Source organism: Gavialis gangeticus, unplaced genomic scaffold (genome assembly GCF_001723915.1).
Source record: "Gavialis gangeticus isolate Ggan-Ray unplaced genomic scaffold, GavGan_comp1, whole genome shotgun sequence".
NCBI classification, from domain to species: domain Eukaryota; kingdom Metazoa; phylum Chordata; order Crocodylia; family Gavialidae; genus Gavialis; species Gavialis gangeticus.
The window spans coordinates 201,084,068-201,097,793 of NW_017728992.1; the positions used below are offsets into that span (position 1 = coordinate 201,084,068).

General features: G+C 39.6%; 1 protein-coding gene across 3 annotated transcripts in view; it reads right to left on the reverse strand.

Annotated features, from left to right (window-relative positions):
• TRAPPC9 (trafficking protein particle complex 9) overlaps nt 1-13,726 on the reverse strand; it is a 1,079,595-nt gene that overhangs the window by 644,079 nt on the left and 421,790 nt on the right. For all 3 annotated transcript variants that reach the window (XM_019528205.1, XM_019528203.1, XM_019528204.1), the window contains one exon: nt 8,366-8,508. In XM_019528205.1, coding sequence (XP_019383750.1) covers nt 8,366-8,508 — 143 coding nt within the window. The remainder of the gene's footprint in view (nt 1-8,365; nt 8,509-13,726) is intronic.

Here is a 13,726-nt window from a genome sequence, read left to right on the forward strand (position 1 = left end):
CAGGTTAAGGCTGGAGCCGTAGCTGCTGCCTGCCCCCCTGCCCATCGCCTCTGAACCCTGACCTCCTCCCCCCTGCAATCTTGGGTTCCCACCCCCTTCTCTATCTCCCCCTCCCCTTTTGCTGCTTCTGTCCCCACAACCCTTCCTCCGTCTCCCCACGCTGCAGCTTCTGCCTGTCTGTGCCTCTTGCCCCTCCCCACCCCACTTACCTTTGCTCAGGCACTGGCAGGCTCAATCCCTGATGAGGGGAAGGGAGGGTCAGGGGAGCAAAGGCTTCAGAGAAGGGAGATGAGAGGCGAAAGGGAGAGGGCTCAAGGCTGCAGGGGGGCCAGCACAAGGAAAGGTAAGGAGAGGTGGGATAGGTGAAAGGAGGCAAGCTGTTGGCTTCCCCTACTGCCTGCCTTTACTGGCCCCCCCACTACCTGCCTCCCTAATTCCTGTCTCCCACTGCCTGCCCCTTTACTGTGTCCTCCACTGCTTGTCCCCCCTACCATGTTCCCTCCACTTCCTCCCCCAATGCTTCTTGCCCCTCTGCAGTGCTGTTGGAGATGAATAATTAGGTTCTCTACATGAAAAATAACAACACATTGTCAAATTGTCCATGTGTAAAATCTATTTATTGAAGCGGGGGGGGGTATCTAAAATTCAGGGTTGTCTTTGGATTCAGGTAAATACAATATTATTTACAACCTTGGTTTTGAGAGCATTATGTTATGGTATTAAGATGTCCTAAGCCTGCAAAAGAAACCATCAGATTGAGCACTGTATAGATATTTCTTTCTAGAAGAAAGCCAGATTGAGAAACAGAAAATTCTACAGAATTTGAAAAGTCTGAGATTTATACTGTATGTTTGACAGTCGTCCACTTTTCAGGCTCTGAATTTCACTAGTAAATGTGCAATCCTTTCTCTTCTATGAGCAATCAGGGTGATGCATAGATACAGCAAGGAACAGCTAGTCTCCTAAATGTTTGTGTTTTCAACCATTATAGCCACCTATTGCAGATTTTATGTCCCTTTCTTTTGTTTAGTCTTTCAGTATATAACACAAACACTATATTATTTCATTCACTCATGTACATTGCAATGTCTGTCTTGCCATCATTTTGAGAAATTTACTCTTCAGGCACTGGCAAAAAATATAGTCTGGATTTTCTAATTTTCCCAACTATGTTGCTCAGACTGCTCAGTGTTTTACTGCTCTTCCCATATCCCAAAACATTGCATCTATAGCTGAGAATCCTTTTTAGCATGTGGTGTAAAACAAGGTTGTTTGGTTTTTTTTCCTATTTCTTGGTGTCATGACACCACTCCACTCCCTTAGGTCTGTGGGTCTGCCACCTCAGTCCAGCTGGAGGTGGGGGGCTGCTGTTTCACAGCTCAAAAAAAAGCTTAAGGAGTACGGAACCGTTCTCCAGTGGATTTCTACTAGTGTTGTGTGTGTCCTTAGATTTAAAATGCCTGGAAAATAAAGCTTCTACAACTGCCCTGGGAAAAGTGTTCTGTAGGATCAGAGATCTCACTGTTAGAAGTCTCTTCACATACTAAATCTTCTTTCCTATAACATTATGTTATATCCAACTATGAACCTCTCATTTGCCCACATTGAATACAATCAGATCATGATCAACTTCCATGGATTAATTAATATTTAAGAATTCATATCACAATGAGGTTAAGAATACCCTTATACCACATTGGCTGCCTTTTTTGCTGTTGTTTTTATAGCTGGTTAAATGAGATCTACAGCTACACCTCCAAAGTCCTCCTTAACACCACTTTTTTGCTTTTCAAACATGGCAGGTACCTCAGGTTTAGCTGGTTTTGTTCTCTAATTGATTTTTGCTCTCTAACTTACCCAATCCCAGTATCCCTCCTTCAGATTTTATTAATTACTGCTTTGATATATGTATATGCCTTCAAGTATGTCTCTAATAACTAAATGCCAAGAATTTAATTATTTCTAGATATTTTGTTACATTTAATTTTTCCATCTGTTGCAACTTCAAAATATTTATATGAACATCTGACTTCTGCCGAAAACAGAAACACTAGGCTGTAACCTCAATCTGCAAATGAAAACGTTAAGTGGTTGGGAAAGCTAAAAAGTAAGCGATGACAATATCGGGATTCTTTTTCTTTTTATATCTAATGAGAAAATAATCATGATGCATGACCAGGAAGAAGCCTAAAGGAGAATGAGAAGGGGAATAGATGGTAACAAAGTGGGGGGGAGTAGATGGTAGGTACAATCAACTATTGTTGGATACTGACAACAGTTGGAGAACACGGAGGTGGTGCCTAGCTTGCTCGACCCTTCTGGAACCCACACAGCGTCTCTTTTTCCATTTGCCACAACACTGAATTCACTAGGTGATATTTTCTAACTGTGATCATTGTGAAAACTGCTTACCAATATTACTGTCAGTGGCTTGATGAGAATTTAACTTAAAAACTGATCAACAACAACGAACTGAAATTAAACAAACACAAAATCCAAACATGGCTGAGGGGGTAAGGAGCCTAGCTGAAGCTAAGGGCATGGTTAGATAAATGCCTGTATCCCATGACAGTTGTCAAGACAAGTTTAGCTATACAAAAACTAACACTATTAAAGGAGTCCACTTCCAAAGGCCCAAGCAATTGGGCGCTGGAAATAAGACTATTATTAGGCCAAGGTCCATCATATTGATTGCAGGAGCTAGTTAAGGATGTAAGGGAATCCTGTTGGTGATTAAAGATGACATCTGAAAGAAGGTCAGGAAGATGCTCTTTTTGGGCAGTGCAGGTAAAAGCAAAAAAGAATGAGTTTGCCAACATAAAACAGGCCTTGGCATTTTGGTGAGTCTTTTTGTCAAGCTCCATCTAGGTCAATGATTTCAAGTTACCTGAGCTATTTAATTCTGTATATTTAATTTCGGAATGTAATTATATTATTGTGTATTTCTATTCTGCAATATGTGCTTGTAGTTGCATATTATGCAGCACAATTTGAACCATCATTCAAAAGAGAGTTTAAGTGAAGAAAAGAATTGTTGAATTTACCAAATGCAACTCCAAGACGGCTAATTAAAGAGCCCTATGTGAAAGTTGCATTTCAAATTAATGTATAAAATGACTGAAAGTGTAAGGCACCATTTTTCAGTAATCGATGGGTAAGAAATAATAATACACACACACACACACACACACACACCACTGTTTACAAAAGCATCAGGACAGAGGGTTTCACGTATCATTAATCTCAAACTTTGCATATAAAATTCTGCTCCAAACAGTAATTAAGCATGAGGATTTCGGTGCAGAATGGGTTTTTCTTCAGTAAGCTGACAGCAGGGTCGAAAGGTTAGAATCCACAACAAAAAACACAATCTCATTTGTGAAAAAAGAATGGCAGGTATGAACGGGTGAATTTTAAAGCGCTTAACCAATTTACAGCAGAGCTTGTGTTTCCATATACCTATGAGAGCGAGTACAGGTAGGCACCTTAAATTTGATGCTGCTTTTTTTTATTTATATATACACATACACACACACACATAGTCACACACACACACATAGTCACACACACACTTCATGCTACAGAATTGAATTTGGTGGACATTTTTAACTCTCAAGTATTCCTAAGGTCTTGGGTACCAGGATGATTGGTAGAACACATTGGAAAGATCATTTCCCAAGTTTAAGTTGTCTTACATTTCAAATACACAGAGAAAAGTCAAGATGGCAATTTTCCAGATGATCAGGCAGCTGCATAGTGCCTCTCACCAGCACCTGAAGGTAGCTGGAGAGTAAGTGGGGAACCTCTCCAGACAGTAAATATCAAATAACTGACTTTCCATGCAGAGGTCATATTTTTGCCTCTAATAAGAGGTTTCATTTCCCAAGAGCATTCAAATTCAGCAGGAACACTTTGGGCTGGCACATTTTTTTGGAACCCAGGGAAATTAAAGCAACAAGATTCTTTACTCCAAATTGTAAACTGAAGAAAAAACTGAAGTGTTGCCTGTCTCCTAAGAACTAAATGCAAGCTTGAAAATATAAAACTTAATAAAGTTGCAGCTATAAGTTTAAAGGAAATTAATTTTTTTAAGTTAAAAAAAAAGAAAGAGTGAAAGTCTGCACTGAGTTACAGTTCACTGTAGTTTAGTCTTTGCAGTAGGCAGAGAAAACAATCAATAATCAACAAAAAAACAAACAGATTTTCACCTAATGACAGCCATGTATTCATAGGCATTTTGAAAATGACAGTATTATAATAATTTTTTCAATTTAGAATGTAATATAATGATACATGATGTGGGTCAGTGATAGGAAGTCAATAAAAGGAAGCACAGGAGCTAAGTAACACCTTTGTTAATCGCTAAGACAATTAGCATAGAACAAACATGGTGAGAGATGGGGAGCATGGGAAAATAAAGAACATTTGTGATTACAGACAAGGCATATACAGGAAAAATAAGATTTTTAAGAGCTTTTTGGTAGATGCTGCACCAATGCACTGAGGGAAGAGAAATACATACACTATTTTACCTTCGACTGAGCAATGCCTATAGGCATTTGCTTAACAGCAGCATGTGCCTAAGTATGTCCCCTTTTAAGCAAAGCACCTGAAATAGATGCTCAATTTTCTTCGCTTTCTTGGGATGATGTGTAGGTTAAATAGGGATGTGCTAAGGAAAATGCACCTGATCAACACATCAAAGAGCTCCAACACAACTCACAAAGACACTCTCATGGACTCAGAGGGACAGACTTCCATCTTCAGCTCCCTGTGTATAAAAATGAAGTTTATTTCCTACCTATGGGGACTTTTTACCATCTTGTACCATCTACACTTTTCCCAGAGCCTGACAATGGGACTTTGATCCCGAAAGCTTGCCGAAAAGGACAATTTTTTTGCCATTTTCCAGTCGGTCTAATAAAAGGTATCATTTTGCAACCAAAAGTTCTAGTTTTTTGTATGTCTTTTTGTCTCAGACCAACACGGCTACCAAGTACACCCCTGAAGACGAGGTCACACTTAAGTGCTTAAGTGAATTGGGGCCACTATATCCAGCACCTGCTATGATGCAGATTAAACCCACCACAAGACACCTTCTGTGTGAATAACTGGTCACCCTCCTTTTCATATCCATTTCCTAGGTACAGCACCTTACATGCGTCTTCATTAAATTTCACTCTGTTGTTCAATAGCAAACTCTTCCATTTGTTAAAATCTTTTGGAGAATAAAATTAGAATTCGGGTGTTTGCCAACCTCCCTCCTGGTTTTCTGTCATCTAAAAACCTGACCAGGAAGCTTGTTATTCATTGAGCCAAATTATGACTCAAAACGTTAAACACTAGATGCAGAACAGAAATCTGCAGATCTCACTTGAAATCTCATCCATTTGTAGTTATTTTTTGCGTGCATTATTCAGCCAACTAATGTAACCAACTAATATAATCCTACCAGACCCACATTTCTTCAGCTTACTTATGAGAATGTCACATAGGACTGTATCTACAACCTGTATTTTTGTATTTAAAAGAAGCAGTAATAGGAGGATGCTTATAAAATGCTTTAAAGGCTGACACTTGCACAAGAAAGAAAATAATTGATCTTTTGCTGTACGCTGCATCATCAGGAAGTGTAAATGCTGTATCCCTGTAAAACATAACCATCATACTCAGTCGAACCAGAGGTCCATCCAGCCCAGAATTGTGTCTCAGAACAATGGAAAGCTGCAAGTGACCCCTGGTTCTTTTATTGCGAGACACAGCAAGTAATAGTTCCATATTCATTTCTTCCATACCATTTTTGATTTTATACATCTTAATAATACCCTTCCTCAATCATTTCTTTTCCAAGCTGAGAAGTCCAAGTTTTCCCTCTGTTATATCACCTGGAAGCAATACATACTCAAATCATCTCTACTACTCTTTTCTGCACCATTTCTAATTCTACTATATCCTACTTGACAAGCTGCCCATAATAGTCAAGATGTGGGTAAACCACAGATTTGTGTAATGGTCTGATATTTTCTGTTTGGTTTTCAATTCGTTTTGTACTCATTTATAGCAATCTATTTTTTCTGTTCTAAGCCCTTGATGAAGTTACCGGATTTTATTTTTCCAAAGTGATATTTTTGCAACACCATAAATAATTTGCTGAACATTTATAGAGTACCCAAGCAAGCACCCCCAGTATTTGAGTTCAGACTTTATAGCTAACATCCTGTAAAAACTTTCTTAGCACAGCTCACAAAAAAAAGGAGTAAGCTTATACATATTATACTACACATTTCATTTTTAACTAGTGTTTGGCAAATCTCCCTAGTAATAAAACTGGATAATTTTTATTATGCAAAACACAATCTATTTATGTATAAAATTAATCCCTAGATTAAATATTTGGTTTATTTCACTTCTGAATATATTTGCATCTAATAAGATGAGACATATATTCATATAATATATGTTTATAATATATAATAGAAATATAATGTTTATATTATGGTAAACAAAAACCAATCAAGGACGTCCCAGATTAAATTATACATATTCTGATTCCAATATATATTGCAATTTAAAACATACTGATCAAGTTACTGTGTCTGTCAAATAAACAGATATAATCTAAAAACATAAATAACCTTGTCAGGCTAATTAGGAGATAAATGTAGTGCTTGCCAGAGCGCTCATTTAAGACACACTTAAAGTATTAATTGTACTATAAATAGTAATCTGGCCATATATTAAAGCCAACTTACAGTGTGACAATATAGCAAACAAGCCACAAAGGTGTTCCACATATAACGTGGAACATCTCTGTAGCTTGTTTGTATCAAACCTTAAATAGAACATGTGGTATATGTCAGGGTTGTCCCATGATAGATTCTGACACTCAGCTGAGCACAGAGATCCAGCATGAGGTAGCCTCAGGGTCCAGTTCACAGCCATCCCCTGATCCCATCAGTGGGATCAGGCTGGAAGCAGTTTTGGGTCCTGGACCCAGCACCCCCATCCTATCCCTGGAAGTAGAGGGATGGGGCAGGGAAGCCGTGAGCCAAGAAGCAGTTCCCAGTGTTGGGCTCATGGTGCCCTCATCACTGGCAGCAAGAGACCATGGAAATTACACCTTGGAGGGTTACCAGGTACCACCACAGCTTCTTGAGTGGCTGAGGAGTCCAACAAGCAGACCCTTTCACAAATTGCACATACAACCTCGGCTGAGCTTGTGCTGGCATGCCAAGTACCATTTGTCTTGCCTGCCTCCGATGCCTTTTCTCTTATCTCATCATTGACTGTCTCCATCTCAAAGTGACATAGGCCCTGCTTCACAGTGGCTTTCCACTCGCAGTGGTCCAAAGTGATTGATTACCAGCACTGGCCACGTAGCTGGAAGCAGCCATGTAGCCAGAAGTCCCAACTGTATGCGAGCTTTTTTAAGTACCAGGGTACCTGTAGAAGTGGCAGTTGGGGAACTGGTAGCTCAGTTCCCCAGCTGTAGGCACTGCTTTACAGTGTGCAGCATGGACAGTTGGGGAGCCAGGAGCTTCTAGATCCCCATGGCACCTTGACACATGGGGAACCTTAACAAGTGCAACTGAGGTGGCTTCAATGGGCTTCCCTGCCAGGGACTTTAAACCCCGTGTCTGGCAGCTCTGCTCAGGTGCAGGGGATCAGATGTTCCCAGCAGGATTTAAAGATCCCAGAGAGGGAAGACCTTCAGCTGCTCCTCCCCACTGTGAGCTTCTGATCCACTGTGCCCACCAGCCTGGACTGAGCTGCCAGGTATGGGGTTTTGACAATCCACTGAGTATCCATCTAGCTCAGAGAGGCCCAGTCTCAAAGAGGATCTAGAGCTGTCACCTGACTGTCAGCTTCAGTTTCCAGACTACGTTAGAGATCCATGCCAACCCTGGTGACATTCAGGGCTGGGGCCAACAATTGCCTAACTGTTGGCTCCAGCCCTGATCATTCAGATCAGATTCCATAGCGCCATTAAATGAATGTGTGCCAGGGACTGATAAAGGTAAACACCATCTTGGTGGTATTTGTTTCACTACTAGTGTATAGGACAGTAAAATGCATGAACTTTATAAATATTCCAATAGATTTAAACTGATTAAACCACAGTGTTTGGTTTTTAAAGTAAGAGACTACAAGCCTAAATACTGTCAGTGCACTATAGACTAGCCAATAATCTATACACTGCCACATGCAATTTATTTATTCCATTCAAGAGCCTATAACAGGATGTTCTATACATCTCCATCTGATTTCATTCCAGAACCTCATTTAGGTGTGGCCAATAGGTTTCCAGGATGCTTTTGCAAATGACACTATGTGGTTTAGATAGTTATTTGAAAGGAAAAGTTACCTTGTTGCAGGAAGGGTACTGACACGTGTAAAGAAAACAGATGGCTCCACTTCCACATGAAGGCCCAGTGACAGGTTCCTATAATAGCCTTCAACATGTCCTGGTCCCCCTGAGTACTTAAAGTTCAAAATGGCTTCCAGTGTCTAAAAAAAAAGGTAAATCTTGTTAATTATGGCCGTGTTACTATGCACAACAACTGTTCAATTGAATTAAGTTATAGAAGAATTCCAGCATGGGCAAAATTTCTAGATTAGTCAAGAAATGTCACCTTCTAACCAGCACAATTCATTTTCTAAAGGAAGTGTTCCATAGCCATAATCAAATAATTTACCACAGTTAGTTCAACCAATGATGTATTTTAACTCAATCATATACTTTTAAATAATAGGGTTAAAATAAAGTCATATATAATCACACATCATGCATTATTTTCAATATTTAGTCCAAAATTATCAAAAATGAACTATTTGAAAAATAATATAAAAATAACTGAGAGGCTCATTTTGCTGCTTTTCCTCTAAAGAATAAATATATCTTTACTGTTACAAATGCACCATCCTTCTGGTCAAATCCCTTATATAGTCAGGTTTAAAACTGACTATATTTACTAAAATGAACATATCTTAAAGCCTTACAATAATACAGAAATCAGGCTTTCAGCTTTATAGGAGCCATTATAGATTCATAATAATTGGGGTGTAACATGGCAAAAAGTGTATAGTAACTTTTGAAGGAAATTTTTCTGTCATATGTAACCCACAAAAACAGAAACATATGTTCCCTTCCTAAATCCCAATTCAGAAACTAAATAATAGATGTAAAAACAGTGAGCATCTCTACTGTAGTAGCTCATTTCCACTCATGTATTTCTCTTACTGATGCTAATTCTTCAGAGCTTTTTGGCAAGTGCACTCCCTCACTCCTTTTTTCCTTAACGAGCTGCCCGTGTGCTGGTTTTCATCAGACCACTTTTTATGCTGTCCTGTGCGCTCCAGCTCCAAAGAAAACACTGATTTTTGTGGTGGTTGAAAACATTTTGCCCTCCTCTTCAAGCTCGAGAGAGCATTTTGAGATTAGCAAGGCCTCTCTCAGAAAGCACGCAGAAGCAATCAGAGCGAGGCACTGGGCTATCAGCCTTTTCCAGCTTTGAAAGAATTTTATGGTGTTAAGTGGTCTGACATTATTCCATTTTACTGACAGGGTGGAAACATCCTTAATTTTAATAAAACATTCCATTGGGATTTCTAATTCAGTGATCTGAAGTAAATGTGTACACAGGTAATCATGTTTCCCCACTCCCAGATCATACCAAACTGGTGAATTAACTTTGCCTCCAAGTATAGCCCCAAGCTAGTGTTACTCACAAGAGCTGCCTCATAATACAGGGAGAAGTCTCCAAGGGGCACCCTGTCCCGATGTCAATGTCTACTGTCCCAACGTCAGTTTCTAATCTGTAGTCAATCAACCCAAGCTTACGTTACTTCAAGAGAGTAATCAATAGCAAGTACAAAAACAAAAAGGAAATCTACTCTAAATAAACACTTTACTCTGCTTATTCAGCTCACCTAATTAACAAAAAATAAGAGATGCAATCAGCAAGTCCAGACAGCCGACACTACTTCCAACTAAGCTGTGTCTTTAGAAAGGACTCCAACATTAATTAGGAATTTTGCTGTGAAACACATGGGTCTTATAGGCTTTGTTTAATGCCATCATACTCAAGGCAGGATGCTGGGTAAAACTGATGCTCTATGATATTCACATTGTTTGCTCTATATAATCAGACTGCTCCTCCATATGTTTATACAAGAACATCTTTTAGCTTATCCAAATGGTTACAAATGGGGGAAACAGGAGCTCTTTGAAAGAGTCTTTAGTGGGAACCCCTAGAAGATAAAATACTTTTTCTACTACATGAACCAGAACGCTTTGCAAAAATCCTAAGCTGAAGTTACAGCTGCAGAACTAAAAATGGCACCTCCAAACCAGGATTGCTCTTTACAGATAGTCAAGTAAAAAAAAAAAAAAGTACCACTAGCTACGTAGCCTGTTGGCTCGGCAGAACCAACACGACTAAGAGACAGCTGCAGATTCTATTAGTCTGAGCATCCCCAAAGGAATTGTTAAGTATCAATCAATTATCTCTGTGGGAGCCTACAATAAGCAAAAAGGATGCACAGGTGTCAATGCAACTTTAATTTCAGCTGAAAATCTTTATTACCAGTGAAAATATACAACCAGCTCGACAAGACAGAGTAGATATTGTGCTTTGAGGGCAAGCAAGCAGAAAAAGTTTTTGAACTGCTTATTATCCGATACTGAAATCTTCAAGAATATTTGTGGAATAGAGTCCTGCTTTAAACAGTCAAAATCTCATTACCAATATTACGAGAATATCTTGCATCGTTTTAGTATGACCAGTGAGTGTCCTTTGTCATCATTTACTGGTTTATAAAATAACATTATGGTGTTCAAGCTTCGTTGTGTAACAACTTGAACGTAGCTAAAAATGCTCAGGAAATACCTGAATAAGTATTTCACTGAAAATACTTTTGATTGAATTTCCAATCCCAGAGGAAAAAAAAATCTGGTCTTTTCAGAAAGGAACTCTTTGTGTTGCTCTGCACAAGCATGTGTATAACGTCACGTCCTGCTGTAAATAGTTCAATAATTTTGGAATTTCCCTCTCAATAGGACACCTACAGTAGTTACTATTACAGGAGGTATAATTAACTTGGTTTCTTTCCTATTCCATTTTCTAGGAAGTTACAAAAATAAGCAGTTGAGAAGAAATATCTTATATTGCATACTTATAACTTCTCTCTTATTTTTCAGCTGATTAAAAGTCATTACCTGCCCACACTCTCATCCTTTAAGTCAGAACTTAGGTCATTATTTCAAATGCACTGACCTAATGTAATACCAAGTGCTCAAAACTTTTCAATTTAATAATATGAATTTCTACACATATGATTACTGTAATCTACAAAGCACTCTGAAAACTTCAATTAATTCCTGCCCAGTAGGATGCTTTAGTCCCATTATAAAGATGGCCTTTCAACTAATTTCCTCTAGACTTACAAAATGGTACATCTGAAATCTGAATCCAACCCAGAGCACTTAAACAATACATTATTCTCAAATCACAGAGGGCAGAACTGACAGATCTCACAGGCTATGTTAGACAACGATAACAGGTTGTTACTTCTTTCACAAGCTAATTTTTCATTATCATTTCTAATATAGTTGCAAAGTATATGAAATACTAAGTCTTTCTTTCTGGTACTGCTATATACAGAAGTAAAGAAGGAGATGTACATCAGAAAAGGGCATGCACCCACATCATTTTACTTAAAGATATTGGAGGTATTTCAGACAGACAAGGTCTTTTCCCAAAGAGTTGCAGTACAGAACAAACAGAAGTATAGGGAAGAGACACGATAGAAAGGTAACATCTATGCAAACGTATTTTCCGTGGTTCGTTATTTTCATGTGTTAGTACATTAAAGGCTGTTTGTTTAATGTGAGGAAGTCAAAAGGTTCTTAAATGCCTAACAATTACGTTTTCCAGTGAAGTAATGGAAAGACTTCAGGACAAGTCACAAAGAGCTGGCCTGCCTGAAAATTTTCCATTTTAAAGTTTCTGTGTATGGATGAAGTTTGACCAAAAAGCCATCAATTATTTTTAGGCACACGTGCAAGAAAACTTAAGCCAGTGCAATTTCAAGCTGGAAAATCCACTCTAGACATGGAAAGTTTCTGTTAAATGGTCACTGTCAAAGGACCACCTTAGCCCAACAGGCTGCCAACGTAGTGCAGTCAAGGCCTGCTGGTTTCTCTAGATAACCATGTGACCTTGGATTCTGCAGCATGAGTAAGCAGGTACCAATTTACATATAGGGATGGTTTTCATGACTGCAGAGCAGGGCTTGAATTCATGTCCGTAGAGTCATAACACAAAGCCTTAACACATCTGCTATCATGCTCCAGCAAAATTTCCATGGGCAACGGGAGAAATTATATTGGAATCTTATGCAAACAGTTATAACAAGTTGTTAATGTGTACTATAATATACCTCTTACAACTGTGAGGTATGACGATACATTCATAGAGGTGTAAGAAAAATTTAAGCTTAGGTCCAAAACATTCTTTTTTCCCCATAATGTGGGGGCAGTGCTTTTGATATTATAGTACCATCAAACATATTCGGTGTAAAACTATGCCACAATGAAAATCACGTAAGTACATTAATAATCAAGCCAGATTCTTTGGGTAAATGTGATATCTTTTATTAGACTGACTAAATAGTTGGAAAAATTGTTCTTTCCAAGGTTTCAAGTACAAACACAGATTTCTTAGATTTCATAGACATTAGGGCTGGAAGGGACATTGTAAGATCATTGGATCCAGTCCCGTGCCCAAGGGGCAGGAAATCAGCTAGGATCAAAGGATCCCAGCAAGATAAATGTCCAAATTTGTTCTTAAAAGAGTCAAGAGTAAGTGCTTGCACCACCTCTGGGGGGAGTTTGTTCCAGGCCTTGGGGGTTCGAACAGTAAAGAAGTTTTTCCTTATGTCCAGCCTAAAACCATCTTGCAGGAGTTTGTGACCATTGGACCTTGTCATCTCTTGGGGTGCTCTGCTGAACAGGTGTTCCCCAGATCCTGCTAAGCACCCAATATACTTACAGGCTGCCACCAAGTCACCCCTGAGCCTGCACTTCTTCAGGCTGAAGAGTCCCACGGCTCTCAGACTCTCTTCATACGGCCTGTTCTCCTGCCCTCTGATCATGCGCATCGCTAACATCCTTCTTCAGGCACCAGGAGCGTCTGGACCATGCAGAGCAGCACCCTGCAAGTTTGTGCAGGGGAAGGAAGAGGCAGGTCAAGGTCCCCACAGTGATGAAGGGAGTGGGGCAGTGGCTTTTTTTCACCGCTTCCATCTCTCCCCTAGTAGCTCTCTGGTATTTCTTCCACCTTCCTTTACTCTGCTTTCAAGCAGTGATTAGGAGACAGAAGAAATCTGAGTTCCTTTAGTCCAGTAGTGCTCAGTCTTTTTGGCCAGCAGACTAGATGAGCACTAGCGGCAGGGTGACCTGGCCCCAACCTGCTGCATGGGATTCAGGGTTTGGGAATTTGGCAGCAAGGGAGGGTGGCTGTATTTATTATTGCCACCTTTCCCTTGCCACCAAGTTTCCTGACCCATGGGGAGCTCCATGGCCTGGATACCTGTGGCTCCGCAGGCTGCATTTGTGTCCTGTAGGCTAGAGGTTGAGCACCGCTGATTTAGTCCATCCCTTGAGGGACAATAGAAGATGACTGTCAACCAATTAGTTCCTAGGCTTTCTTTATGTTCCCCACCC